The sequence below is a fragment of the Hevea brasiliensis genome, chromosome 9, assembly GCF_030052815.1.
Source record: "Hevea brasiliensis isolate MT/VB/25A 57/8 chromosome 9, ASM3005281v1, whole genome shotgun sequence".
Classification (NCBI taxonomy): domain Eukaryota; kingdom Viridiplantae; phylum Streptophyta; class Magnoliopsida; order Malpighiales; family Euphorbiaceae; genus Hevea; species Hevea brasiliensis.
Window position 1 is genome coordinate 14619078 of NC_079501.1, and position 26267 is coordinate 14645344.

The window sequence follows — 26267 nt, forward strand, 5'->3', positions numbered from 1 at the left end:
AATTTTGCTACTTCTGAACCTAACATGATGATAGAGCAAACAATATCAGCAGCTGAACATATATCAGACTTCCCCCCTTTGAATCTTCACAACATCACATTCCAATTTGCAAATATCGTCCGAATGGAGGATTGTCCCAACTGAGAATACAGTCCTTCGCATATTATTTTTCTATGTTTCTTTAATCAATTTGTTTTTGGTTGCTACCTTGGAATGCTATCATAAATATGGTCCTTTAAGGGATACATATTGTTGGTTATGATATGAACATGCTTTTTGTTTAATAATTAATAGGCCTCCATGCTGGAATTTGCATGAAATTCTCCCAAGATCTGTGGTAAATATCCATCGTGATCTACATCATTGCTTTTTACGCCCTGCTGCTGAGTGTTCTCGGGACCATTAGTGGGGGAGGTTTTTGTGTCATCTTCAGAAAAGAGACTTGGTAAAGACTAAAGAGCATTTTTGTCATTTTCTTTTGCCCCATCCTTGTTTATCCCTTGTATAGACTTAGCATGGTTCATCTTTATCTTTCTTAATTTTTTTATTACCTAGTATGGGAATTATTGTTTTGATTATCATTATTGTTATTGTTGTTGTTTTTGTTGTGGTCTTCGTTGTGGTTTTTGATAAACTAGATTGGGCCTACATCTACTCCAAAAGGCACCTCTTGGAGGAGGATTGTCCAAGTCACAAATGAAGATTTTTGGCTAATACCCAGTGATGTGAGTCTTAACACACTCTTCTAACATCCAAAATTGAACTTCTAGATCGTGAAGTTTGCTGTACTAGACATCTACAAATCACTCAATATCGAATTGTGGTCGATTCTAATACTATTGCTAATTTCTTGAGTGGGCCCTTAAGGAGTGTGGACTTAGGCTCTGCTGGTGGGCTTGAGTCATGGATGTCCAATTGTCAAAATGGCCTAAGCCATTTTGATTTACTAGGCCTATATATTTTAATCCCTTTAATTACAACACCACATTCCAATACTTCCCATCAAGAACAATTGGATGGGACTTGTTGAGGTTTAGTTGTCACTTGCCTTTACGTGGGCTTGAATTTGGTCTCTATCGTCCAATCCATCCATGCTTATTTGCATGGGCTTAGGTCTAGTCTCCAAATTTGTCTAGTCCATCCACGTTTCTTCACAGCTCACAAATAGGTTAGTTGACTTCGGATCTCAAGATTTATGTGGCGATTAAGCTTGACCACTTTGATATCATGTTGATAAAATGCTATGGGTCTAACTTTACTTTAAAAGGCATATTGTGTGAGAAGGATTGCCCAAATCACACATTAATCAGTTTTTTCACTTACTGGGATTGAGCAATTATTATTTTATTAGTAACAATATTATTATTATTATTATTATTATTGTTGTTGTTGTTGTTGTTGTTGTTGTTGTTGAGATACTTGCTAGATTTGTAGTGATTATGTGCATAATTAGGGTTAGAATTTTGTACAGTAATTATGGCTGTAATTAAGGGTTGTCATATTTATTTCTTCCTTTTTAGTTTCTTGTACACAAGTATATATACCCTAATCAGCTTGAAGGGAATTATCACGTTCTACAATTCTCCAATTGTTTTTTTTTTCCTGTTCTTCTCTTCTTCTTCAATATATGGTATCAGAGTAGGGGTGTGCAGTTTTCGGTGTAAACCGAAAAACCGAACCGAACCGAACCATTTTGGTTCAATTGGTTCGGTTTTTAGTTCTGTCGGTTCGATTCGGTTTGAAATTTTTAATATATTCGATTTTCAATTCGATTTGATTTTTTATCGGTTAAAACCGATTAAACCAAATAGTAAAGGGCCTAACTAATTTTTCAGTCCAAGATGTATAAATTTCAAGGCCCAAGATGCATAAGCTTAGCCCAAAAAATACTCAACTCAACTCAACTCAACTCAACTAAGCCTTTATCCCAAAAATTTGGGGTCGGCTATATGGATTCGCTTTTTCCACTCTGAACGATTTTGGGTTAAATCCTCAGAAATGTGTAATGCTTCTAAGTCATGCTGTACTACTCTACTCCAAGTCAATTTAGGTTTACCCCTTTTTTTCTTTCTATCCTCTAGCCTAATGTGCTCTACTTGTCTAACTGGAGCCTCCGTATGTCTACGCTTCACATGACCAAACCACCTCAATCTCCCTTCTCTCAACTTATCTTCAATTGGCACCACTCCTACCTTTTCTCTAATACTTTCATTACGGATTTTATCTAGTCTAGTATGGCCACTCATCCACCTTAACATTCTCATCTCTGCAACTCTTATCTTAGATGCATACGACTCTTTCAGTGCCCAACACTCACTACCATATAGCATAGCCGGTCGTATGGCTGTACGGTAAAATTTTCCTTTTAATTTATTGGGAATCTTACGATCACATAAAACTCCCGTGGCACGTCTCCACTTCAACCATCCGGCTTTAATCCTATGACTAACATCCTCCTCACATCCCCCATCTACTTGAAGAACTGAGCCTAGATATTTAAAGTGATTACTTTGGGACAGTGCCACTCCATTCAAACTAACTCCTTCCTTATCACCAATTTGGCCTTCACTGAACTTGCAATGCATGTATTCTGTCTTCGTTCTACTTAACTTAAAACCCTTTGACTCTAGAGTACTTCTCCAAAGTTCTAGCTTCCTATTGACTCCTTCTTGTGTCTCATCTATCAGAACAATATCATCCGCAAACATCATGCACCAAGGAATACTCTCTTGTATATGTTTCGTCAGTTCATCTAAAACTAATGTAAAAAGGTAAGGGCTTATGGCTGATCCTTGGTGTAATCCAATTGAGATCGGAAAATCTCTTGTGTCCCCTCCCACTGTGCGCACAATAGTAGTTGCTCCTTCATACATATCTTTCAATACTTGTATGTACCTAATAGATACCCTCTTTTGTTCTAACGCATTCCATAAGACCTCTCTTGGAACACTATCATAAGCCTTCTCCAAATCAATAAAAACCATGTGTAGATCTTTCTTCCCATCTCTATATTTCTCCATCAAGCTTCTAATGAGAAAGATTGCTTCCATAGTTGAACGACTGGGCATGAAACCAAATTGATTGAGAGAGATAGAAGTATCATGACGTAGTCGATGCTCCACAACTCTCTCCCACAACTTCATAGTATGGCTCATGAGTTTAATTCCCCTATAGTTTGAGCAACTCTGTATGTCTCCCTTATTTTTAAAAATAGGTACTAAAATACTCTTCCTCCATTCATCAGGCATTTTCTTTGAGTTTAGAATCTTATTAAATAATTTAGTTAACCATGCCACTCCCATATCTCCCAAATACTTCCACACTTCAATTGGTATTTCATCGGGTCCACAGGCTTTACCTACTTTCATTCTCTTAAGTGCTTCCTTTACTTCTAAAGATCTAATTCTTCTAGTATAATTTACATTCTTTTCTATTGTTCTATAATCTATATTCACGCTATTTCCATTTTGACTATTATTAAAGAGATCATTAAAATAATTTCTCCATCTTTCTTTAATGTCCTCATCTTTCACCAACACTTTTCCTTCTTTATCCTTAATGCACCTAACTTGATTGAGATCTTGACATTTCCTTTCTCTACTCCTTGCTAATCTATAAATATCTTTCTCCCCTTCTTTAGTTCCAAGTTTCTCATATAACTTTTCAAAGGCCTGTGCTCTTGCTTGGCTAACTGCCTTTTTTGCCTCTTTCTTTGCTATTTTGTACTGTTCATATGCCTCATTATTATCACATTTAGGTAATTTCTTATACCATTCCCTTTTTCTCTTCACTGCCTTTTGTACTTCCTCATTCCATCACCATCTCTCTTTTGAGGGTGGTCCATGTCCTTTAGACTCCCCAAGTACTTTTCTAGCTACTTCTCTAATCTCTAATGCCATCTGTATCCACATATCATTGGCCTCCATATCTAGCTTCCATACTTCGGACTCAAGAAGCTCATTTTTGAACTTCACTTGCTTTACTCCTTTGAACTCCCACCACTTTGTTCGAGCTACACTATTTCTTCTGACCTTACTTGAATTGTTCCTAAACTTGACATCCAAGACCACCAACCTATGTTGACTTGTTAAAGCCTCTCCTGGAATGACCTTGCAATCCTTGCATAGAGCTCTATTTGTCTTCCTGGTTAAGAGGAAGTCGATTTGGCTTCTATGTTGCCTACTTTTGAAAGTCACTAAATGTGACTCTCTTTTTATTAAGTAGGTATTTGCTAGTATTAGGTCGTATGCCATAGCAAAATCCATGATGTTTTTTCCCTCCTCATTTCGACTGCCAAAACCAAAACCTCCATGAACATTCTCATAACCTTGCCTATCACTTCCTACATGTCCATTCAAATCTCCACCAATGAAAATATTCTCTTCATTCGGTATGCTTTGCATTAAATCATCCATATCTTCCCAAAACCTTTGTTTACTCTCACTGTCTAGTCCTATTTGTGGGGCATAAGCACTAACTATATTTATTGTTTCTCCGTCTAGTACTAGCTTTACTAGTATAATTCTATCTCCTACTCTTTTCACAGCTACTACTGCGTCTTTCAATGTCCTGTCTATGATTATACCCACTCCGTTCTTGTTTCTCTCCTTTCCGGTAAACCACAATTTGTACCCTGAATTACCCACTTCCTTACTTTTCTCTCCTACCCATTTAGTCTCCTGAATGCAAGCAATATTCACCCTTCTCCTTTCCAAGGTATCCACAAGCTCCATTAATTTTCCTGTAAGTGATCCAACATTCCAAGTACCAACCCTGATCCTCCTCCTATCCTGCTCCTTCCTAATTGGTCTCCTTCTATGATATCTTCTATTATTTTTTATGTCTATCTTGTGTTCTGTTCCACTATTTGTTCTATTATCTGTCCTATGGACTAACTTCTTTACCCACACCCGTCCATGATGTGGGAACCCTTGCTCACTTAACACCACACCCGGGCGCCGGCATGGCGCGTTACTTTTCTCTCCTACCCATTTAGTCTCCTGAATGCAAGCAATATTCACCCTTCTCCTTTCCAAGGTATCCACAAGCTCCATTAATTTTTCTGTAAGTGATCCAACATTCCAAGTACCAACTCTGATCCTCCTCCTATCCTGCTCCTTCCTAATTAGTCTCCTTCTATGATATCTTCTATTATTTTTTATGTCTATCTTGTGTTCTGTTCCACTATTTGTTCTATTATCTGTCCTATGGACTAACTTCTTTACCCACACCCGTCCATGATGTGGGAACCCTTGCTCACTTAACACCACACCCGGGCGCCGGCATGGCGCGTTATTTTTCGGTTTGGTTCGGTTCGGTTATTCTTAGGTGATTGGTTCTGTTTGGTTACATTTTTAAGTGATTCGGTTTTTCGGTTTTCGGTATTCGATTCGGTTAGGAACCGAACCGACCGAATGCTCTCCCCTATATTAGAGCGTTAAGGTCTTCTTTCTCATGCTCAGTCCTTATAAGAAACAGGAACTGTTATTCAAGTGTGATAAGTTCTTAGAAGTAGTGTGCCTCATTGCCCCTCTAAAAGGTCTTGCCGTCCTCCGATTGGCCTTCCACCTGGGTTTAATCATTGGAATCCTCGCCAGTGATTCCCATGCGCCATTACAGGTTCTCCAAGCTTGCTACACTGGTCGATGTGTGATGACAGCTCTAACCACCTTTCTTGTCAGAATCAACTCCGGCCACTTCGCCATAAGCTGGCGATTCATCCTTTTACTAGCACCTCTTGTGGGTCCTTCGCCTTCTCACTTCTAAAGGGGAAGCAGTGATTCGGTCTTCCTTGTTCACTGAGCTCTGATATTTTTTTTTTAAACAGTTTTTATCTCTGTGGTCTATTTAACATGTCTGACAAAGTAGAGTCATTAGACACAGGTGCATTCAAACCTTCTTTTCTATTTCTAGCTCTCCAACTGTTAAGTTACAAGGAAGTAAGAATTATGTGTCTTGGGCTGCATCAGTGGAGTTATGGTTCATGGGGCAGAGATATGATGACCATCTAAGTAAAAATGCCACTGATATTGCTCTAATAGAATGTACAAGTTGGACTAAAATTGATACTCAATTATGTAGTCTCTTATGGCACTCATTAGATCCCAAATTACTCACTTTTTGTTAGTCCTGTAAAGTTTGTTGCAAGGTTTGGACTAAGGCAAAAATATTATATACTAATGATGTGCAACGTATTTATAAGGTTGTGTCAGATATAGTCCATTTACAAAAAAATCAGCAGAATATGGCCAGTTATTTGGGACAGGTTGAAACACTGAAAGATGAATTTAATTTTCTCGTGCCCTTTACTGATAGTGTTACTGTGGACAAATTTTTTACGGTTCGGCTTTGATTGGACTTCGTTCTGATCTTGGTTCTGTGAGAGACCAAATAGACTAGTTCAGTTATTCCTACTTTGGAGGATGTATCTGCTAGACTTCTTGGCATCTCTCTGAGTAGGAATAAGGCAATAGAAATTGAGTCTTCAGTATTGGCAGTACAACATGGAAATCAATAAGGACAGGGAGGCTATCGAAAAGGCAAAGGGAGGAGATATTGTAGCTACTGTGATAAATGTGGTCACACTCATGATACTTGTTGGGTACTCCATGGTTGACTACCACATGCCAATCAGCTGCATATATAGTCCAATCTAGTGGTAATGGATTGCTTTCGTTACCTGATGCAAGTGATGGTGCAGCTAATTCAGTCACCTTAACTAGAGTAGAGACTATGAGGAATATCTACAGTATCAAATAGCTAAGCAAAAGTCTCCTTCAGCCAACATTTCTCACTCTGGTAATTCCTTTGCTATCTAACCAAGTCTTCATACATTGGTCCATGGATCCTAGACTCCGGTGTCTATGATCATATATCTGGTAATATCATTCTTTTCTCCACTCTTGTTTCTTCTTCTGTACTACCCAAAGTCACCTTAACTAATAGCTCACAAACAGTGGTTAAAGGAATAGGAGAAGTAAATCTTCTTCCTTCTATTCCCTTAACTACGGTTTTATTCACACCTGAGTGTTCATATAACTTAATCTCCATTAGTAAGTTGACTAAAAACCTTAATTGTTTTGTCACCTTTACCATTGACTTTGTTGTTATGCAGGACCGGGGTTCGGGGAAGATGATTGGAGCAGAACATGAGTCACAAGGACTATACCATCTCTCTACTCAAAATCCTCCAGTTGCTTTTGCTTCCACTACTTCTCCTAATCTTATTCATAGTTATTTGGGCCATCCAAGTCTTGGCAAGTTACAGAAAATAGTTCCTAGTTTTTCTATTTTGTCTTTAGAATGTGAGTCATGTCAACGTGGGAAACAAACTCGTGGTTCCTTTCCCAAGTGAGTCAATAATAGGGCTACTTCTATGTTTGACATTGTTCATTCATACATTTATTGATGATTATTCTCATTGCACTTGGTTATTTTTAATGAAAAATCTTTCTGAATTATTCTCTTATCTTTTAAAATTTTTGTGCTGAAATTAGTAATCAATTTGGTATTTCAATAAAAGTTCTACGCAGTGACAATGCAAGAGAATATCTCTCTTCTCCCTTTACTTATTTCTTGTCTTCTCAGGGCATTTCTCATCAAACTTCCTGTGCTTATATCCCTCAACAAAATGGGGTCGCTGAGTGGAAAAATAGGCATCTCATGGAAACTGCTCGAACCTTACTTATACACCATAATGTTCCTCTATGTTTTTTAGGGGATGTTCTTAATTCTTGTTATTTGATTAACAGAATGCCCTCTTCCATTTTGCAGCATCAGATTCCTCATTCAGTCTTATTTATAGACTAGAATTTCCATCAACTGACTCTGCATGTGTTTGGATGTGTATAGGGGTGACAATTTTAGACACAACCCGCGAACATGATGCAAAAATTACACAAAAATATTGGGTTTTTGTTAGGCTTATTCATGTCAAATTCGTGTTGACTCATTTATGACACGGTTATAATTGTGTCGTTTCACGGATTAACCCGCTAATCCGACTTAGCACGTTTATGATACGATTTAATATTCATGTCACGTGTTGACTTGTGACCCACTAACCCATTTGACCCACTATAACCCATGAACCCACTTATATAGCGTGTTAAATGGGTTAAGTTGTGTCAAACCGTATTAAATGGGTTATTTCATGTTAAATGGGTCGTGTCGTATTGAATAAATCTAATACAATTTAATATTGATCGTGTCATATTGTATAACCCGTATAATATAAGGATCGTATTTGTGTTTAAATTTTTGACACGATTAACAAATCGTGTCGTGTTCATGTCGACCTTAATCGTATTCGTGTTGCTTGTTGACACGATAAGAACACGACCCATCAACCCGAATTGCCAACCCTGGATGTGTATATTTTGTTTATGATCACACTCCTGGCAAAGATAAACTCCAACCTAAATCAGTAAAGTGTGTCCTTTTAGGATATTCTTGTCTTCAAAAAGGATACAAATGCTATGATTCAATGGCAAACAGATATTTTGTCTTAGTAAATGTATCCTTCTTTGAAACATCTCCTTACTTTTCATCCAACACAGCAGAAAGAAATCTCATTCTTGATGCCTTGCCAGTTCCTACCATTCCACCACCTTGAGTCAACCCACCTCCTCTCCAGGTCTGCTCTTGTCGTCCTTATCCTCATGCTAATATCCCTAATATTCCTCCATATGTTATAGGTACAGAAGCAGTTCTTGGTGATTCATCTCCCGTTCCACCATTACCAACATCAGTCATGCAACCATTAGAAAATGCACTCCCTCTATTGCCATTCAAAAAGGTATTAGATCATCTCGTAATCCTCATCCAATTTGTAATTTTTTGAGTTATCATCGTTTGTCTCCCTTCTACTATGCTTTTATCTTCAATGCATCTAATTTGCCTATCCAAAAGATTGTTAGAGAAGCATTGGACCATCCAGGGTGATGTGCTGCAATGGTTGAGGAGATGACTGCTCTCCATAATAATGGAACTTGGGATTTGGTGCCACTACTACAGGGAAAATCTATCGTTGGATGTAGATGGGTTTATACAATTAAGGTGGGACCTGATGGCAAAATTGACAGGCTTAAAGCTCAGTTAGTTGCTAAAGGGCACACACAGATATATGGGCTTGATTACAGTGATACTTTCTCTCCAGTAGCCAAGATTACATCTGTTCGTCTTCTCATTTCCTTAGTTGCGATCCAACAGTGGACCCTTCATTAGCTAGACGGTACAAATGCTTTCTTACATGGCAAACTAGCTGAAGAAATATACATGGAGTAACCACTAGTATTTGTTGCTCAGGGGGAGTGTGACTTGGTATATCATCGTAAATGGTCTTTATATGGTCTTAAGCAGTCTCCAAGAGCATGGTTTGGTCAATTTAATGATGTGGTTAAAAGGTTTGGTCAGTTTAATGCTGTGGTTAAAAGGTTTGGAATTACTAGGAGTGAAATCGATCATTCGGTATTTTTCCAACATGATGATCATGGCAAATGCATTTATTTGGTGGTCTATGTTGACAATATTATCATCACAGGAAATGATAATGATGGAATTTCCGAACTCAAACAACATTTGTTCAGTAACTTTCAGACTAAAGACTTAGGGAAGTTGAAATAGTTTTTAGGAATAGAAGTGACACAATCAAAGTTGAGTATTGCTATTTCTCAAAGGAAATATGCTTTGAATATACTGGAGGAGATTGGGAAGTTAGACTGTAGACATGTAGACACTCTCATGGACTCGAATGTCAAATTTTTTCCTGGACAGGGGAGCCATTAGAAAATCCTGAAAGATATAGAAGACTAGTTGGTAATCTCAACTATCTTAGAATCACATGACTAGACATTTCTTTTGCTGTAAATGTGGTTAGTTTCTCCAGGCACCATGTAGTAGCCATTGGGATGCAGTTATTCATATTCTCTAGTACATCAAAGGAGTTCCAGAATAAAGGTTACTCATAAATTGTTGGATATTTAGATGTAGATTGGGCAGGTTCCTCATTAGATAAACAATCTACTTCGGAATATTGTATAATGATTGGCGGAAATTTAATATCCTAAAAAAGTAAGAAACAAGATTTAGTTGCTAGGTCAAGTGTAGAAGGAGAGTATTGAGCTATGGCTTTAGCTGCATGTGAACTTATTTGGTTGAAGCAACTCCTTCAAGAATTAAATTGAAGTTAATTTTTTTTTGTGTATTTTATTGAATGAGATACAAGGTATTTATATACAAAGAATCTTATAATTAAGTATTCTAATTGGGAAGATATCTCAATAATTATGCTAACTAATTAGCTAACCAATTAAGAAAGAATATTATTTATATAATTATACGGTTGACTTCTTGTAATACTTCCTCTCAAGTTGGAGCACAGATATCTCCTAATTGCTCCCAGGTTTTGACATGCTTTGTTGAAGTGACAATCAATTTCAATATGCTTAGTACGCTCATGAAACACTAGATTTGAGGTGATATGGAGAGCGGCTTGATGGTCACACCATAGTTTGGCAGGAGATGAGGTTTCAAGACTCACTTCTTCTAATAACAGACGTGTTCTCATTACTTCACACATAGTTTGAGCCACAGCTTGATATTCTGATTTAGCACTCGAACGAGAAACTATAGTCTGTTTCTTACTTCTTCAAGATACTAAGTTTTCTCCAACAAAGATACAATATCATGTAATGGATCTTCTATCAATTTTTGAACCTGCCCAATCTACATCTGAAAAACACTCAATATTTAAGTGCCCATGATTGCTATACAAAAGACTAAGACCTGAAGCACCCTTCAAGTAACATAAAATTTGCCCTAAAGATTCCCAATGGTTAACAGTATCAGAGGACATAAATTGACTTACAACACTAATTGAATATGCAATATTTGAACATGTCACTGTGAGATAATTAAGTATGCTAACCAATCTCCTATACATCTCAGGGTCCTCAAATAGTTCCATCTCTTGCTGTGAGCTGAAGATTGGGAGTATTGGTGCACTGCATGGTTTGGCACTTAATTTCCTATTTTCGTCAATAAATCAAGTACATTTACGCTTACCTTTACGAAAAGCAATGAGAAGATCTAAGTCAGACTAAGGAGCAGTGGATGAAATTGGATCTTTTGACGAAGAAGCTGGTGGAGGATCTGAGTCAAGAGTTTTCAATCTTCTGAAATAAACATGAACAGGTGGGCGAGGGGTCTAGCAGTTGCTGGTGCAGGAGAATTCTGAGGACTTGATTGAGGACTTGACACTGAATAGATAGAATAGAGTAAGAGATCATCTTCGTCCCCCTAACTCTCATAAATATGTAAGAGAGGAAAGAATAGAGTAGATTCAAAAAAGATAACATTAGCAGACACAATATAACGATTAAGGGTTAGAGAAAAACATCTATACCATTTTTGAAGTCGAAAATATCTAAGGAAGATACACCTAAGAGACTTGGGATTTAGTTTAGTAACCTGTGGACGAACATCTCGCACAAAACAAGTATTATAAAAAATACGAGGTTTAATAGGAATCAAAGATTTAGAAGGAAACAAAATGGTATAAGGAATGTCACCATTAAAGACAGATGATGGCATACGATTAATCAAAAAATAAGCTGTAGAAACTGCATCAGCCCAAAATTGTTTAGGGACTTTCATTTGAAAAAGGAGTGTCTGTGCTACCTTAAGAAGATGTTTATTTTTCCTTTCAGTAACCCCATTTTGGGATGGAGTATCAACACAAGATGTTCGATAAAAAATGTCATTTTGTGACATATAGGTTTGGAAATTGCCAGAAATATATTCCTTAGCATTATAATTTCTGAATATACACATAGAGGTATTAAATTGAGTTTGAATCTCAGCACAAAAGGCAAAAAAAATAGAAAATAATTCTGAACGATTCTTCATTAAAAATAACCAAGTAATACGAGAATAATCAACAACAAATGTAACAAAATACTTGAATCTAGAGTTTGAAATAACAGAACATGGACCTCATATATTAGAATGAACTAACTCAAAAGGGGACGAAGCCCTTTTTTTGACTCGAGACATTTTAGGCAAACGATGATGTTCGGCAAATTGACATGATGCGCAATCTAAAATTGACAAAGACTGAAACTGTGAACATAACTTCTTCAAGATAGATAAAGACGGATGTCTTAACCGACAATGGACTTCAAGAGGAGTTAAATTATTGGAACACACCAGAGATCTTGGCACCTGTTTGTCAAGAACGTAGAGGCCTCCAGACTCATATCATCTACCAATAATCTGATTTGTCGTAAGATCCTGGAACAAACAATGATCAGGAAAAAATGCGACACTACAATTTAAGACCTGAGTGAGTTTACTAACATAGAGTAAATTAAAGGTGAATTTGGGTTAGACATAAAACAAATGACACAGGAATAGGTAGTGTGAGATTTGCAATGCCAGAACCAATGACACAAGACTTGGACCCATCGGCCAAAGCTACAGAGGATGAAGGATGATGAGGTTGAAAGTTAGACAAATGGCTTGAATTATCTGTCATGTGGTCTGTAGCACCAGAATCAATAATCCATTTGGAGGAGACAAGGCATGTAATAGATTTACATGACTCAACTATTACAGTGACTGATATTGGGAGAACAGTGCATATTCTTCAGCTTGCACCAAAATTGCTTTCTCAGAAGGAGTTACTGAAGAGTCATCAACTACCATATTGGCCATCTGATATCGTGGGTTCTTATTTTGAAGTTTTGGATAATATCTTTTTGTATGACCTGGCTCATGGCATTAATAACATACAATTCCTCCAGAGTCACGATTAGGGCAATCTCCCCACCACGCTGGTGATTAGGGTCAATCTCTCCATTGCGCTGGTTACCCCTATTGCCACTATACCCTCGTTTGCTGCCTCGTCTATGACTTTTCCTTCCATTGTCAGTACAACTAATAAGAGCACTATTAATAGATTAGGAAAATTGGGGAGCTTCAGTGCAGAGTACTCTTGAGAAAGTATCATGCAAAGATGAAATTTTAGAACTAGAAAGAATTTGATTTTTAGCAGTCTCAAACTCTGGGGGAAGATCTGCCAAAAAACTCATGATAGCCATTTGTTCTCGTTGAGCTTGCTGAACTTTCACATCAGGGTTAAACGGCATTAAGACATTAAGTTCTTCATGGATTTTTTTTAAAATTCATAAAATAGGCTGTGAGAGACCTATCTTATTTCTCTACACGATAAAATGTCTTACATGGCTCATAAATACGAGAGATAATTCCTTTACTTGAATATAAGAATTCTAAATAATCCATCAATTCTTTAACAAACTCACAGTAATTAATTAAGCTAATTATCTCACTGTTAACGGTTTTTAGAATTTGCAACAACAAATGAGCATCTTCCCTTATGTAAGTTTGGTTTGTATCATCAGTAGGTGGATCTTGGGTAAGATGATCATTCTTATCGATACTCTGCAAATAAATCTTAACAATCTTACCCCAATCTAGATAATTAGAATCATTAAGTTTGTGTTCCATGATTTTAGTCATCATAGGAATCACATCAGCTACTACACTTTTACTTTCCGCCATTAAAAAATTCACAACAGTAAGTCACAAAAAATATTCTTTCTCAAACCAATAAACACAGAGTAAACACACCTCAAGATGTAATTTTAAAGCAGTTTAGTGTAACAGAAGCCAGAAACATACCCAACAGTAGGTGGACCAAGACAAATCACCTCCACAAGAGCATCCTATGACAAAACAGCTAATAGGGATGCAGTATACACCCAAGACGACGCCGGCGAGAGGAATCGGAGCAGAAGAGGACGGTGTACGCGTCTTCACGCGCAGGTGAGTGGGACGGCGGCAGGAACTTGTACTGGTGTGTGAGACTCACTCGCCGGCCTTCTGGTGACCGGATTTTTTTGGGTGAGGCCACCAGCGAGGGGTCTTCCTTCTTGGGTGGGCGGTGAGACATAAATGTCACCTTGAGATGGTGACCTAATTCCACAGTAATGATTCTGATGGTTTTCTCAAAAAAAAAAAAAAAAATCATCTCCAACGTGGCTCTGATACCATGAAGTTAATATTTTTCTGTATATTTTATTGAATGAGATATAAGGTATTTATATACAAAAAATCCTATAATTAAGTTTTTTAATTGGGAAGATATCCCAATAATTATGCCAACTAATTAGCTGACTAATTAAGAAAGAATATTATTTACATAAGGATTGACTTCCTATAACATGAAGTATGGGGAGGTTAAACAAATGAAATTGATATGTGACAATCAAGCTACCCTGCATATCGCTTTTAATCTAGTTTTCCACGAAAAACCTAAACACATAGAGGTGGATTGTCACTTAATCAGACAGAAGATCGAGTCTGGATGTGTTGTCACTAGTTTTTTCAATTCAAATGATCAGTTGGCAGATGTCGTAACTAAATCTCTTAGAAATCCTTAAATTGAATTCATTTGTAGCAAGCTTGGAGCTTGTGATATGTATTCTCTAGCTTGAGGGGGAGTGTTGAGATACTTGCCAGATTTGTAGTGATTATAGACCAGATTTGTAGTGAGTATGTGCATAATCAGGGTTAGAATCTTATACAGTAATTATGGCTATAATTAAGGGCTGTAATCTTTATTTCTTCCTTTTTAGTTTCTTGTACACAAGTATATGTACACCCATCAGCTAGAAGGGAATTACAAGCTCTACAATTCTACAATTGTCTTTTTTTTTTTCTTGTTCTTCTCTTATTCTTCAATAATTATTGTTATTATGATTATTATCAGAGACTGGTATCATGATTTGGAAGAAAATATTAGGAAATAGGAAGCACTATGAACGTTTTTGCAGATGCAAAATAAATTACCATTTTCCATTATCGTTTATTTATGGGATATTATAGATAGTCTTTTTTTTTTTCATTTCATTTTTTGCTATTTTTTAAGTCTTAATTTCCTTTCAAATTAAAGCACACAAGCACATATCCATGCATGGATGAGAGAATTCAGAAGTATACTCTATTTATTTATTTTTTTCTGTGAAGCATATATCTGGAAGCATTGACATCATACTTTTTGTAGGTTGGAATTGTAAAATTTGATTTCTGTGAGTTCTATATACTTCCTCCTGATGAAGCCTATAATTTTAGCTGTGTTAGAGTTGCATATCGGGAAAAGAAGTATAGCAGTCAAAAGCGTTGTGAATCAGGTGCATTATAATGTTAGTTATATGGTTTCTTTCTGTTGTTGGGGGGATGGGATTATTGTGTAATACTTGATTGTCATATTAGTTCTCTATTCTGGGTTTCAACTGAGAATCGTCTTCTTTTTATCTTTGAACGTGAAAGGACTACCTCAAATTGTTTCTCTTACTGTGCCATCTACAGTTGTTGATACGGATGAAGCATGCCGATGGAAGCGGCAAAGTGTAGATCCAACTGAAATTTGTGGTAATAGTAGCACCATGTCACCTTCTCATGATGTTGAGGAGTTGGCTGGTAAGAAAGATGGGCATACGGATTCAAGGGGTGTGGGTATCAGTGAAGACAATGGCATGCCTTGTGTCAAGTTTCCACATTCAATTGGTGATCACCATGGTTGTGTGCCAACAGGCAGATGTCAGCCTTGTGCCGTGAATCGGGATGGACTATTGAAGAAAAATTATGTGCAGGCTGATTCAAGTTACCTGCAAACTCTTGGTCAAGCACATTCTGGATGGATTTTTGGTGCTGTAGCTGAGCTTGTTGATAATTCTAGGGATGCAAAAGCAAGCAGGTAAGTTGACTAGATCTTTCTTCTTTGGCCTTCATTTTTGCTATTTATTTATTCAATGTTATAATGATGCATATTTGCATTTTATATGTGTATATTGCAACATTGTTTTTTGGGGAAAGTTCATACATTTGCCTTGTGGTCTGAGGCATTGACATGTGAGGGATGGGAACTTTTTCGTCGTTTTAGTACTTAGATTAGAAGGTTTCATCTATTGTCAGTTTTGTATCATTTTGTTTAGTATCATTAAATTCATGTTTGAATAATATCCCTATGTTGCAAATTAACTCGCTGTATGAAAATAAATGCTATTATTAGTGATATTTATAATGTCTACAAACAAAAATAAAATTTTATTTTAAGAAGAAAAAAATGTTAACTTGGTACTGATTTGATGGCGAGTAACAATCTATGTAGTTATTGTATGAATAGTAGCTAAGTCTAATTGTTGTTTGTAGCACATGAGTGCGTTATGAGTTTAGTTTGGTGATACTATCAAAAAATTATATTAAACTGATAATGAATTAGACCTAATGATTCTAAAGGGCACAACAATTTCTTCCATCCCATAAGTGCCACAGCCTTAGAATAATGTGATATATTCTTAAATATTTCCTTCGGTTTTTTTTGAAATGTGCATCTTACTTGCAGTTTTTATCACAGGCTGGATATTTCTGTTGAGATCATATACTCAAAAAGAGCTGGAAAAAATATTCCTATGTTGTCAGTTATTGATGATGGCTGTGGGATGACCTATGAGGGGGTTGTGAGGATGATGTGTTTTGGGCACAAGCAATCTGATGCGGATGATCTGGATCGTATAGGAAGATTTGGTGTTGGATTTAAGGTAACCTTTTTTTTTCATTTTTCTTTGTGGTTAGCAAGTATTAATCTAATGTTGTCATTAAGATTTGCATAATATTGATCTGGATTCGATTTCTCAGACTGGAGCAATGAGGCTTGGCAGGGATGCTTTTGTTCTCACTCAGACTGCTGATTCCAGATCTATAGCCTTTCTCTCGCAATCCCTAAGTGAAGGAAAAGATGTATGCTGAAAATGTGGTTCCTTTTCTTTTTTTTTTTGCTATTTCTTTCTAACAAGCTTTAATTGTTTCTTATCATCTAATTGCATTGATTCTGTAGAATCTAGAGATTCCCATTGTAAGCTACTGCAGAAAAGGACAGTTTATGGAAGTAGATACAAATGTCCAGTCTGAAGCCTTAGCAAAGTACAACCTGAAATCTATTAAGGAATTTTCACCATTTGATAAGTATTTGATTGGTGAAAAAGCAGCCTTGTTCCGTGAAAAAAGCACAGGAACACAAATATACATATGGAACTTAGATGAATGGGGCTCAAATTATTGCCTGGACTGGACCGCTGGACTGACTGGTGGGAGCTCCTTTCATCAAGGTGACATACTAATCCGTTCTAGAAGGGTTAGATCTCGCCCTGGCCAGATGAGTCAAAAGGTTGTGCATCCTTTTCTTTGCATATATACTAGTCAACAGAAAAAAAAAAGTCACATTTTGTGTTTAATACATTTAAGAAAAGGTTTAAGTGCAAAAAAGGACCTTTATTTATTTGGCAGAAACCCTTTGTATCCTTGTTAAAAATTAAAACTTTGTAGCCCTAACTGATAGCAGAAATAAACTTGTTAATATCACTCAGGTGATGTCTAAAACTGAAAATGAAATACTGATCTACGGCAGTGGATTTGATGTTTGGTCTGAAGGTGTGGGGTCCTATCCCTTCGTTCTTGTCTGATGTGTTGTCTCACGATCTTTTGGTTTAATATTATGCTTTATTTTCATAAAAAAATAGTTAAATTTTAAGTGTTGGATAAGGCAAGTACTGAAAACTTTAAATTGTAAAGTTGTTTGGCATGTGTTGAAAATAAAGTAGTAAATCTAACAATCAGTTTAATATCCATGACTTTTTATTTTAAATTAAAAATTTTGACTTATTATTTTAAGAGAATTTTAACTTAATTGAAACTTTTAAGTGATATGTAGATAAACATTATCAAACAAACAAACTTCAAATAAGAATGTGCTAAAATTTTAATTTTATGATCAATTATGTTATCAAACTCTCTCTTAGTAAAAATTGAAAATGAGAAATAATGTGCTGTAACATATTGAATATATCATTTACAAAAATATACTCTTATTTATACATAATCAGTAACATATAGACTTCATTGCGATTTGGATTATGATCGACTGTTTATTAGGTGGTTATGATATTGACATAGTTTTGTTTTGAATGAAGAGTTAAAACTGTTAAATATTCATTCGTCTGCGCTTCCCATTGTATGATTTAATGTATTTTACTAAAATTACTTTCTTCTTAATTTTATATTTCTTCAGATATTTTTATGGTGAAAAAAGGCTGATTGAATCTGTAAAATTTTAGTATCCTTGGTTTACATAATTCAATGAAAAAATGCTTATAGCTTTGTCGTTTCCTTCTATTTGTATTCTTCCAGGTGTGCATATGCAATAATTTTAATTTGTCCACTGGGCATCTATTTCTACATATAAAGTAATTTTAAATTGTCCACTTGACAATATTTTTTATTAAGTTGAGAGGTTGGTAGCTTCAATTTTAATGAATTTTGGCCACCTGGCAGTTCTTTCACAAGAGCTTCTTTCTACTTCAAATTTTATATAAATTTGCATTCCTGATGTCTGGTTTCATTCTGTTCCCCACAAAAAGGAAAAGACTGCCAAATGGGGGAAACATTCATTCATCCGTCTCCCTTGAGTAATCAATTTTGATTCAAGGGTGGTAACAAAGAGAATGGGATGTGAGTTGCACAATTTTATTGTGGATCACTTTCAAACCAATCACAAAGGAAATTGATTACTTAATTTCTCAATTCAAAAATACTTGTGTTTTGTATTAGACCAAATGCAGAGTAAATGTTATGCAAAATATGATGGAGCTATTATTCTAAAATTTCTTACTTCTGTCCCTTACTTTTTTTGCTGTGCTCTTGTCTTTTCTTCACTGCAATTTGAAACTTCTCAGTTTATAATTCTGTTGTCTATCTTCATCATCCTTGAAATACATTTGTTTATCCACTTTCTGTTGGGATACTTGTCCTCATGCAGATGCTGGTGGACTATATGTGCCTAATTGTCTAATTATTTTACATTATAATATCTAGTTCACCACATTTATCCTTTGTTTCCAGGTGCCCTTAGATTATTCACTTAGATCTTACCTAGAAGTCATCTTTTTAGTTCCACGGATGAGGATATATGTTCAAGGTTCATTGGTAATTGCCTGTTTCTCATGTCTATTTGTGGGGAAGTGGTGCATCTTTTCTTCCCTTAATTGTTTGATATTTAGCATGAGATCTTCAACAGGTTAAAAGTCAACCATTGGCAAAGTCTTTGAATAATACTCGTGAAGAAACTGGTATCATCATGGGGAAACATGTTCACTTAACTCTTGGTCGCAGTCAATTAGAGTGGGAGCAGGCAAATTGCGGAATGTTTTTGTATTGGCATGGCCGCTTAATTGAGGTCAGCTTCCGCTTAATGACATGATTTTACGTTGTAGGTGGTTTCCAATATCTTTTTGGTGTGTATCTTCTTTGATCATACTTCAATATATTTGTTGACCCCGTATAGCTCAAAATGAGCATTGATTTTGATGATAACAAAACTCAAAGAGAATCTATCTAACCCAACTTCAAAGTGATGTGTAGATTCTTTGTCTTATGCATAAAGAACCTTTCAAGTTGTATCTAAGGAGAAAAGATACTCAAAGGCATCTCAAGACAAAACCAAAATGAGAAAAAGACTATGGAAGCAAAGACTCAAAGAAAAGGTATGAAAGGCATAGTGTTAGAGTCTTAGGTCTTTTGTGAAAAGAATGGATGAGAATTTAGTCATATGGAGCTCAAAATTGAAATTCTATTTTCTGATTATTTTTTTCTCATCATGATCTCAGACACTACTATTGAAACATTTTTTTAAGGTCTAAATCATTTTACATTGCAAGTTGAGACATGCAGCTGTTGATTTAGTTTGCTAATTGGTTTGCTAAAATTTTCAGTTTGCTAATGTGTTTGCTAAAAACATTAGTTTACTAACCAGTTTACTGACTGCTACCATTATTTCATTAGTTTGCTAACTGTTCAGAGCTGCTCAACTTCGCACAAAAGGACAAAATAACGGTCATTTTGTCTTGGGCAGTGTGTATAACGTTCCAAAAGGGTTTCAAACGGTCTAAAATGATTTGGGACTATAAATACACCTTCTTTACTTCATTTATTTTTGATGAAAGCTAACATTTGAACTCCAACATTGATTTTTCATTTATTGCTTTCATTCAAGAGCTTTAAAGATCTTGAGCTACCATTGGCAAATCAACTCATCTCTTCTTTATAGTTTGATTTGTATTGAGTAAGAGTGAGTGTTGAAACATTGAATTGCATTAAAGAGAGGTTGTACAAGCACCTATTGAAGCTTGAGAGAGAGTGCTTGTGATAGCACTTGTGGAGGTTTCAAGCTACCTTGGTAAAAGCTTGGTGTTGAAAAGTTGTAAAGGGCTTTTGGTCTCTTGCCTTCAAAAGAGCAAATAGTGGAGAGAAGACTCAAAGAGGGTTCTTTGAGAGAGTGGATGTAGGCTAGTTAAGCCGAACTACTATAAAAATCATTGTGTTTGATCTCTCTAACCTTGACCTCCTTACTTTTGTGCAATTTAAATTTTTCTTGTTATATATGGTATTGAATGTTAGTTGAATAGATTGAATTGATAAACTTGAGAACATATTGAGTGACTTGAGAAATTAGTTGTATATTGTATGATGCATGCCTTGTTAGATATTGCCATATATATTGATTGAGGCTTGAATTGCAACTTAGGAACTAATTGTTGAAACACATATCACTATCATTTTGTATAGAGAAGCATCTAGTTGAACAAAGCCACAATTTTTTATTAGGCTATAAGCAAGAGCCGAAAAATTGTTAAAGTCCAATTCACCCCCCTCTTGGACTATTTTGGGACAACAATATTTTAATGTAGTTCTTGCTTATTGCTTGGTTTAATTTTTCTTCTATGAATCTACACATTTGTTCCTAAGAATCTTGTCCCAAGTGGAGTTTACATGCCTTTTTACTAATTTTTTAGAATTTTTAGTTCTTTAAGACTTCAATTATATTGTATTCAATCAGAGTTACTATTGAACTGATACGTGGATTTAGCTGTATCCTTGGCCAGATCCTTTAAATCAAAGGCAACCTTGTCTTTTGTTTTTTGTTTGAGCTAAATATCTTCTTTTGAGAGTCTTCCTTCTTAGAAACTTTACCTTAAAACAGAATAGAATGGTGAAAAAGGATATGAATTGCAGATTAGAATGAATTACTAAAGCCCCCTTAAGATTTGGCCAATATATGTGTCTATCCCTTGGCTCCACTCTTTAGTCGTTGAAGTATTAGACATGATATATTTTGGTTACACTTTAGTCCGTGGCATTATTTCATTTTTGTCCCTGAATTGGTATATTAGAAAATACTTTTGTCCCTTAAAATCTCTCAGTTAGTCAGTTTTCACTAATGGTAAGGACCAATGTAACTAATTTAAGTAGTTAGGGTGAAAGTTTTTCAATTCATACTTCAAGAGGGTTTTTAGTAATTAACCCTGCAGATTATAACTACTATGTGTTGGGATTTAGATGAGTTAAGTTGTTTTTGTTAATCATTCAAAAGAAATTGAGCTTGCAGATTGCAATAATTGTATTGGAACAGTAACTATCAATATTAATAGTGAGTTCATTGTCATATTATGAAATCAAAAGGACTTGATCCTTAAGAATTCTAATAAACTAGTTTCTATGTTCTTGTAATGAACTACTATTTGAGTTGGATAGTGGGAATATGAAACTTAATTTTTGAATATTAATTTAATGCCAGTGTTCTAAGGCCAATTTAAATTTACAGAGGACGCATGACTGTGGAATAAAATGCATATAGGAAATTGTGAGGTAGTAATAAATGTTTTACATCCTTTGTTCATAATGTTTAGGATTATGGTTGCCTTTTCTTTTCCTTCATTTAGATTGGATTCTTTTTCTATCATAATTATGAACTTGGGCTCTTGTGCTCCTTTTACTCTTGTAAAATAAGATCATGTGTCGATCTCTAATTTTATGCTTTTTTTCTCTTTTATTTAGGCTTACAAAAGAGTTGGTAGTATGGTACATAGCGGAGAGGTGGGACGAGGTGTTATTGGGGTTATAGATGTTACTGATCTAATGGTAGGCAAGTCTTTCTGAATAGGTGTTTGGCTGTTTTATTTCTGCACTTTGCTGTCATGCATTACAGATTTGAAACCATTGTTATACCTGTTGGCATGGAGATTTGCTTTAAAAGCATAGTTAATGGTGCACTTGTAGTGCATAATTCCTAGGCTCTTGTGCCTCAATCACTAGAAGGCAGTGACCTTTATGAGGCAACATTTAATTCTGCTGTTTTTTTTTTAAATGTTTTTTCATCAACAAAAACTGTTGACTTGACTATGTTAGTGACCGAACCTTGATTTCATGCACACCAAGTCAAACTAAAACAATAAAGAGTAGAAAGGAAGAAAGCCATGTTGCTCTAAATCATACGCAGGAAATCTTCTATGTAAGGGGAAAGAAAACACAGCTGTTAGGATTTTTGCAGAACACTAGTCTCATTCTCTCTCTCTTGCTCTCTCTCTATTGTCCATACTATCTATTTTCCTAGTCCACTTTGCCCTCCTTTTTTCTCTTTCTTTTTTTTCCCCTTCTCTAATCTATTCTACTACTTCTGTTACTTCACTCACTCTGCCCAGAACTTTGTTGCACAGAACCCCTTTTCTTTTCACACACACACACACAAATTACTTTTATCTCCTTTTCTAGGTTCCTGTTAGATCCCGTATCTTCTCTAGATGCTTTTGATTGTTTGTTTGTTTGGATGCTTTTGCTGCTTAATTTTCATAGAATATATGTTGCATGAACAGAATTGTTAACTTGACAATAAGCAATGTGCAATTAGGGAAAAGAAAGAGTTTAGATTTTTTTTCCTGTCTTGTTAGATTGTTAATCTTGCCATGTTAATTCTACAATGTTAAGTGACTGATTCTGCCTTGTTAAAATTATGCCATGTCTCTTAGGAATAATTTTTATACAATTGGTTTAGTAAAAACAATTTTGAATGAGGAAAAGAGTATTTGTGTGTGTTGTTTTATTTCGGTTTTGCGACCTACATCTAGAGACTGTTGTATGTCAAATGTCTGATTGAGCTTTTGGTTTTTCATTTTCTTTTTCAATTTGATACAAAGTTTTTTTTTTTCCCAGTTGAACCCTTTTGATAATAAAATAAAGACAAAAGGTATTATTTTACTATTTTTAAATTTTTTATTATTTAATACATTCTTTAAGATTGTTACTGATTTGTAAAGATAAATATTAAAAGATATTCTTCTCTCTAAATTTTATAATCTTCTCGCTCTTATTCTCTCTCCCGTTTTCTCTCATATTCACTTTCCATGCACAATCCTCTCACCCTTTCTATTTTTCTCCATGTTCTTACATCCCTGCTCAACCATCACACGCTCCCGTTTTCTCTCATATTCACTTTCCATGCACAATCCTCTCACCCTTTCTATTTTTCTCCATGTTCTTACATCCCTGCTCAACCATCACACGTTTGATTTTGACCATCAACCCCTTTTCTATCATTTCTACTTTCCTAAAACAAAGGCACTCTTGCAATTGCTCTATTGTCATCAATCATGAAGCCAAAGGCATCAAACCCACTTCATCAGATAGTTGAACTTATCCTCAACAGCTTTCTATTTTTTTCCCATTTAGTGTTTGTTTGGCATGAGTTTGGGAGACCAAAATTACTTTTCTGAATAAAAGTATCATTTTAAATGTTATTGAAAAAAACAGTTTGAAAAAAATTGTTTTATTTTTTTTAGTGTTCCTCCTATAACTAAAACTTATCAAATTTAATTTTAAATTATTTTTTAATACTCTCTAATTAGTATATTTAAAAAAATAATTTTCTCAACAGCAGTTCCAACAATAATTTCAAACAAACTCTTAGTTTTAAGGATGATAAATGAGAGGGGGAAAAGAATTTTGCTTTCATGTTGAATAATGTTATGGAAAGTAAATCACTATATTATTTCTCTGTATATTCTGTATTCTGTATTCCTATTTAGGATTTCTTCCTAATTAGTAGAACACAATTATAGGAATCAATTGTATACATATATATCCATGTACAGATTAATTGAAATCAAGGAGAATCATCTCTTTCTACATGGGTATCAGAGAAGCTCATCTATCTAGGGTGACTATTTGTTCTCACCACCAAGCTCAGGAAAGACCTTGGCCGCCGACCGGTTGTTTCGACTCCGATCAACATCGTCGGCGTCGCCTCAACCCTCTCATTCCACCACTGTGTGCTATTGCCTGATCCAGTATACCATTAAAGGACTTCTGAGGTTTGGCTCTCAGATCCTATTTCGGTATTTGCTTGATTTGTGATTTTGGGTTATTTTGCGGCTGTAAGCACTTTGGATTAGCGTTTCGGTTAGTTTTCTTTGTCTCAACAAATGGCAGACTAAGAATGTTATTTCTGATGTGATTCCAGTGATGACTAAGATCACGGGACACAAACTTAATGGTTCGAATTACCTAGAGTGGAGTAAGACTATTAGGGTCTATTTGCGTAGCATTGATAAGGATGATCACCTTACTAAAGACTCACCTATTGATGATACATGGCAAGCTTGGCTAAGGGAGGATGCTCGGTTGTTTTTGCAACTTCGGAACTAAATTCACAGTGAGGTAATTAGTTTAATTAATCACTGTGAATTTGTGAAGGAATTGATGGATTACTTAGATTTTTTGTATTCTGGTAAAAGGAATATCACCCTTATTTATGATATTTGTAAGGCATTCCACCGTGCTGAGAAAGAGGATAAGTCTCTCACAGCTTATTTTATGGATTTTAAACGAGTATATGAGGAACTTAATGTATTGTTGCTTTTTAGTCCTGATGTGAAAGTTCAGCAGGCCCAACAGGAGCAACTGGCTGTTATGAGTTTTCTTGCAGGCCTTCCTTCAGAGTATGAGACTGCTAAATCTCAGATTCTCTCCAGTTCTGAGATTTCCTCTTTGTATGAAACGTTCACACGGGTCCTTCGTACAGAAAGTACTCAATTTTCACAGCCTGCCAGTAGTGCTTTTTTTAGTCGTAATCGAAATGAACAGGGTAATAGAAGAGGAAGTAGAGGAGGAATTATAGGCAACAGAGGTAATCAACGTAATGGGGAGGCTAGTTCTAATCAGGACTCAAGAGGCGTTATTTGTTATTATTGCCATGAGCCTAGCCATATAAAATAATTGTCCGCAACTTCAGAGGAAAAATCAACGATCACATATGGCAAATATGACAGTAGGGGATTCTACAGTATCTTCCTCTGAGAAAACTGCTTTGGTATTTGCAAAGGATTTTGCACAGTTTTTCCAGTATCAGGCATCTCTAAAGCTTTCCGGTTCCCCTGTCACTGCGATCACTAAGTCAGGTAAATCCACTACTTGCCTTGTGTTTTCCTCATCCAAATGGGTTATTGATTTTAATGCAATAGATCACATGATAGGTAATTTTAGTATTCTATTTGTTTTTTAGTCTAATCTCATTTCCTCTACTGTTACTTTAGCTGATGGTTCTACTTCTTGTGTCATGGGTTCTGGAACTGCGAACCCGACTTTGTCAATTTCTTTGTCATCTGTTTTGTGTCTACCAAAATTCTTTTTTAATCTACTTTCTGTTAGTTAACTTACTCGTATCTTAAATTGTTCTATTTCCTTTTTTCCTGACCAGTTATTGTTTCAGGATCTTACGACGAATTAGATTATTAGTAGAGGACGTGAGTCAGGTGGTCTCTACATTCTAGAAAATTATGTACCGCGGTCGTTTGTTTGCTCCAGTTCCTTAACACCTCTTGAAACTCATTGTAGATTGGGCCATCCTTCTGTCTTCATCAGTACTAGAATGTGAATCGTGTCGGTTTGCAAAACATCGTCGTTTGCCTTCTGTGTCTAGAGTCAATAAACGGGCGTCATCTCCTTTTGAGTTAGTTCATTTTGATGTTTGGGGCCCTTGGTCTGTTACTTCTAAAACTAGATTTTGTCATTTTGTTACTTTTGTTGATGATTACTCTCGTATTACCTGGTTATATTTAATGAAGAATTGTTCTGAGTTGTTTTCTATTTTTTATGCCTTTTGTAATTAATTCAAAACTCAATTTAATATTTCTATGCTCATATTAAGAAGTGACAATGCCAAAGAATACTTTTCAACAAAATTTTAATCTTATATGACACAAAATGACTTTCTTCATCAGTCTTCTTGTGTTGATACCCCATCCCAAAATAGCGTGGCCGAAAGAAAAAATCGGCATCTTCTTGAGGTAACTCGTGCTCTT

The 26267-nt window shown here is 35.7% G+C and overlaps 1 protein-coding gene across 11 annotated transcripts in view; it reads left to right on the top strand.

Annotated features, from left to right (window-relative positions):
* LOC110672839 (uncharacterized) overlaps window positions 1-26267 on the top strand; it is a 34105-nt gene that overhangs the window by 1660 nt on the left and 6178 nt on the right. For 3 of the 11 annotated variants that reach the window (XM_021835743.2, XM_058153054.1, XM_058153053.1), the window contains exons 4-10: window positions 15391-15778; window positions 16427-16622; window positions 16720-16821; window positions 16919-17248; window positions 18979-19062; window positions 19154-19312; window positions 21970-22053. In XM_021835743.2, coding sequence (XP_021691435.2) covers window positions 15391-15778; window positions 16427-16622; window positions 16720-16821; window positions 16919-17248; window positions 18979-19062; window positions 19154-19312; window positions 21970-22053 — 1343 coding nt within the window. Of the gene's footprint in view, window positions 1-294; window positions 446-638; window positions 726-15085; window positions 15213-15390; window positions 15779-16426; window positions 16623-16719; window positions 16822-16918; window positions 17249-18978; window positions 19063-19153; window positions 19313-21969; window positions 22054-26267 lie in introns of all 11 variants that reach the window. The other 8 variants (XM_021835740.2, XM_058153058.1, XM_058153057.1 and 5 more) reach the window with 7 other exon arrangements.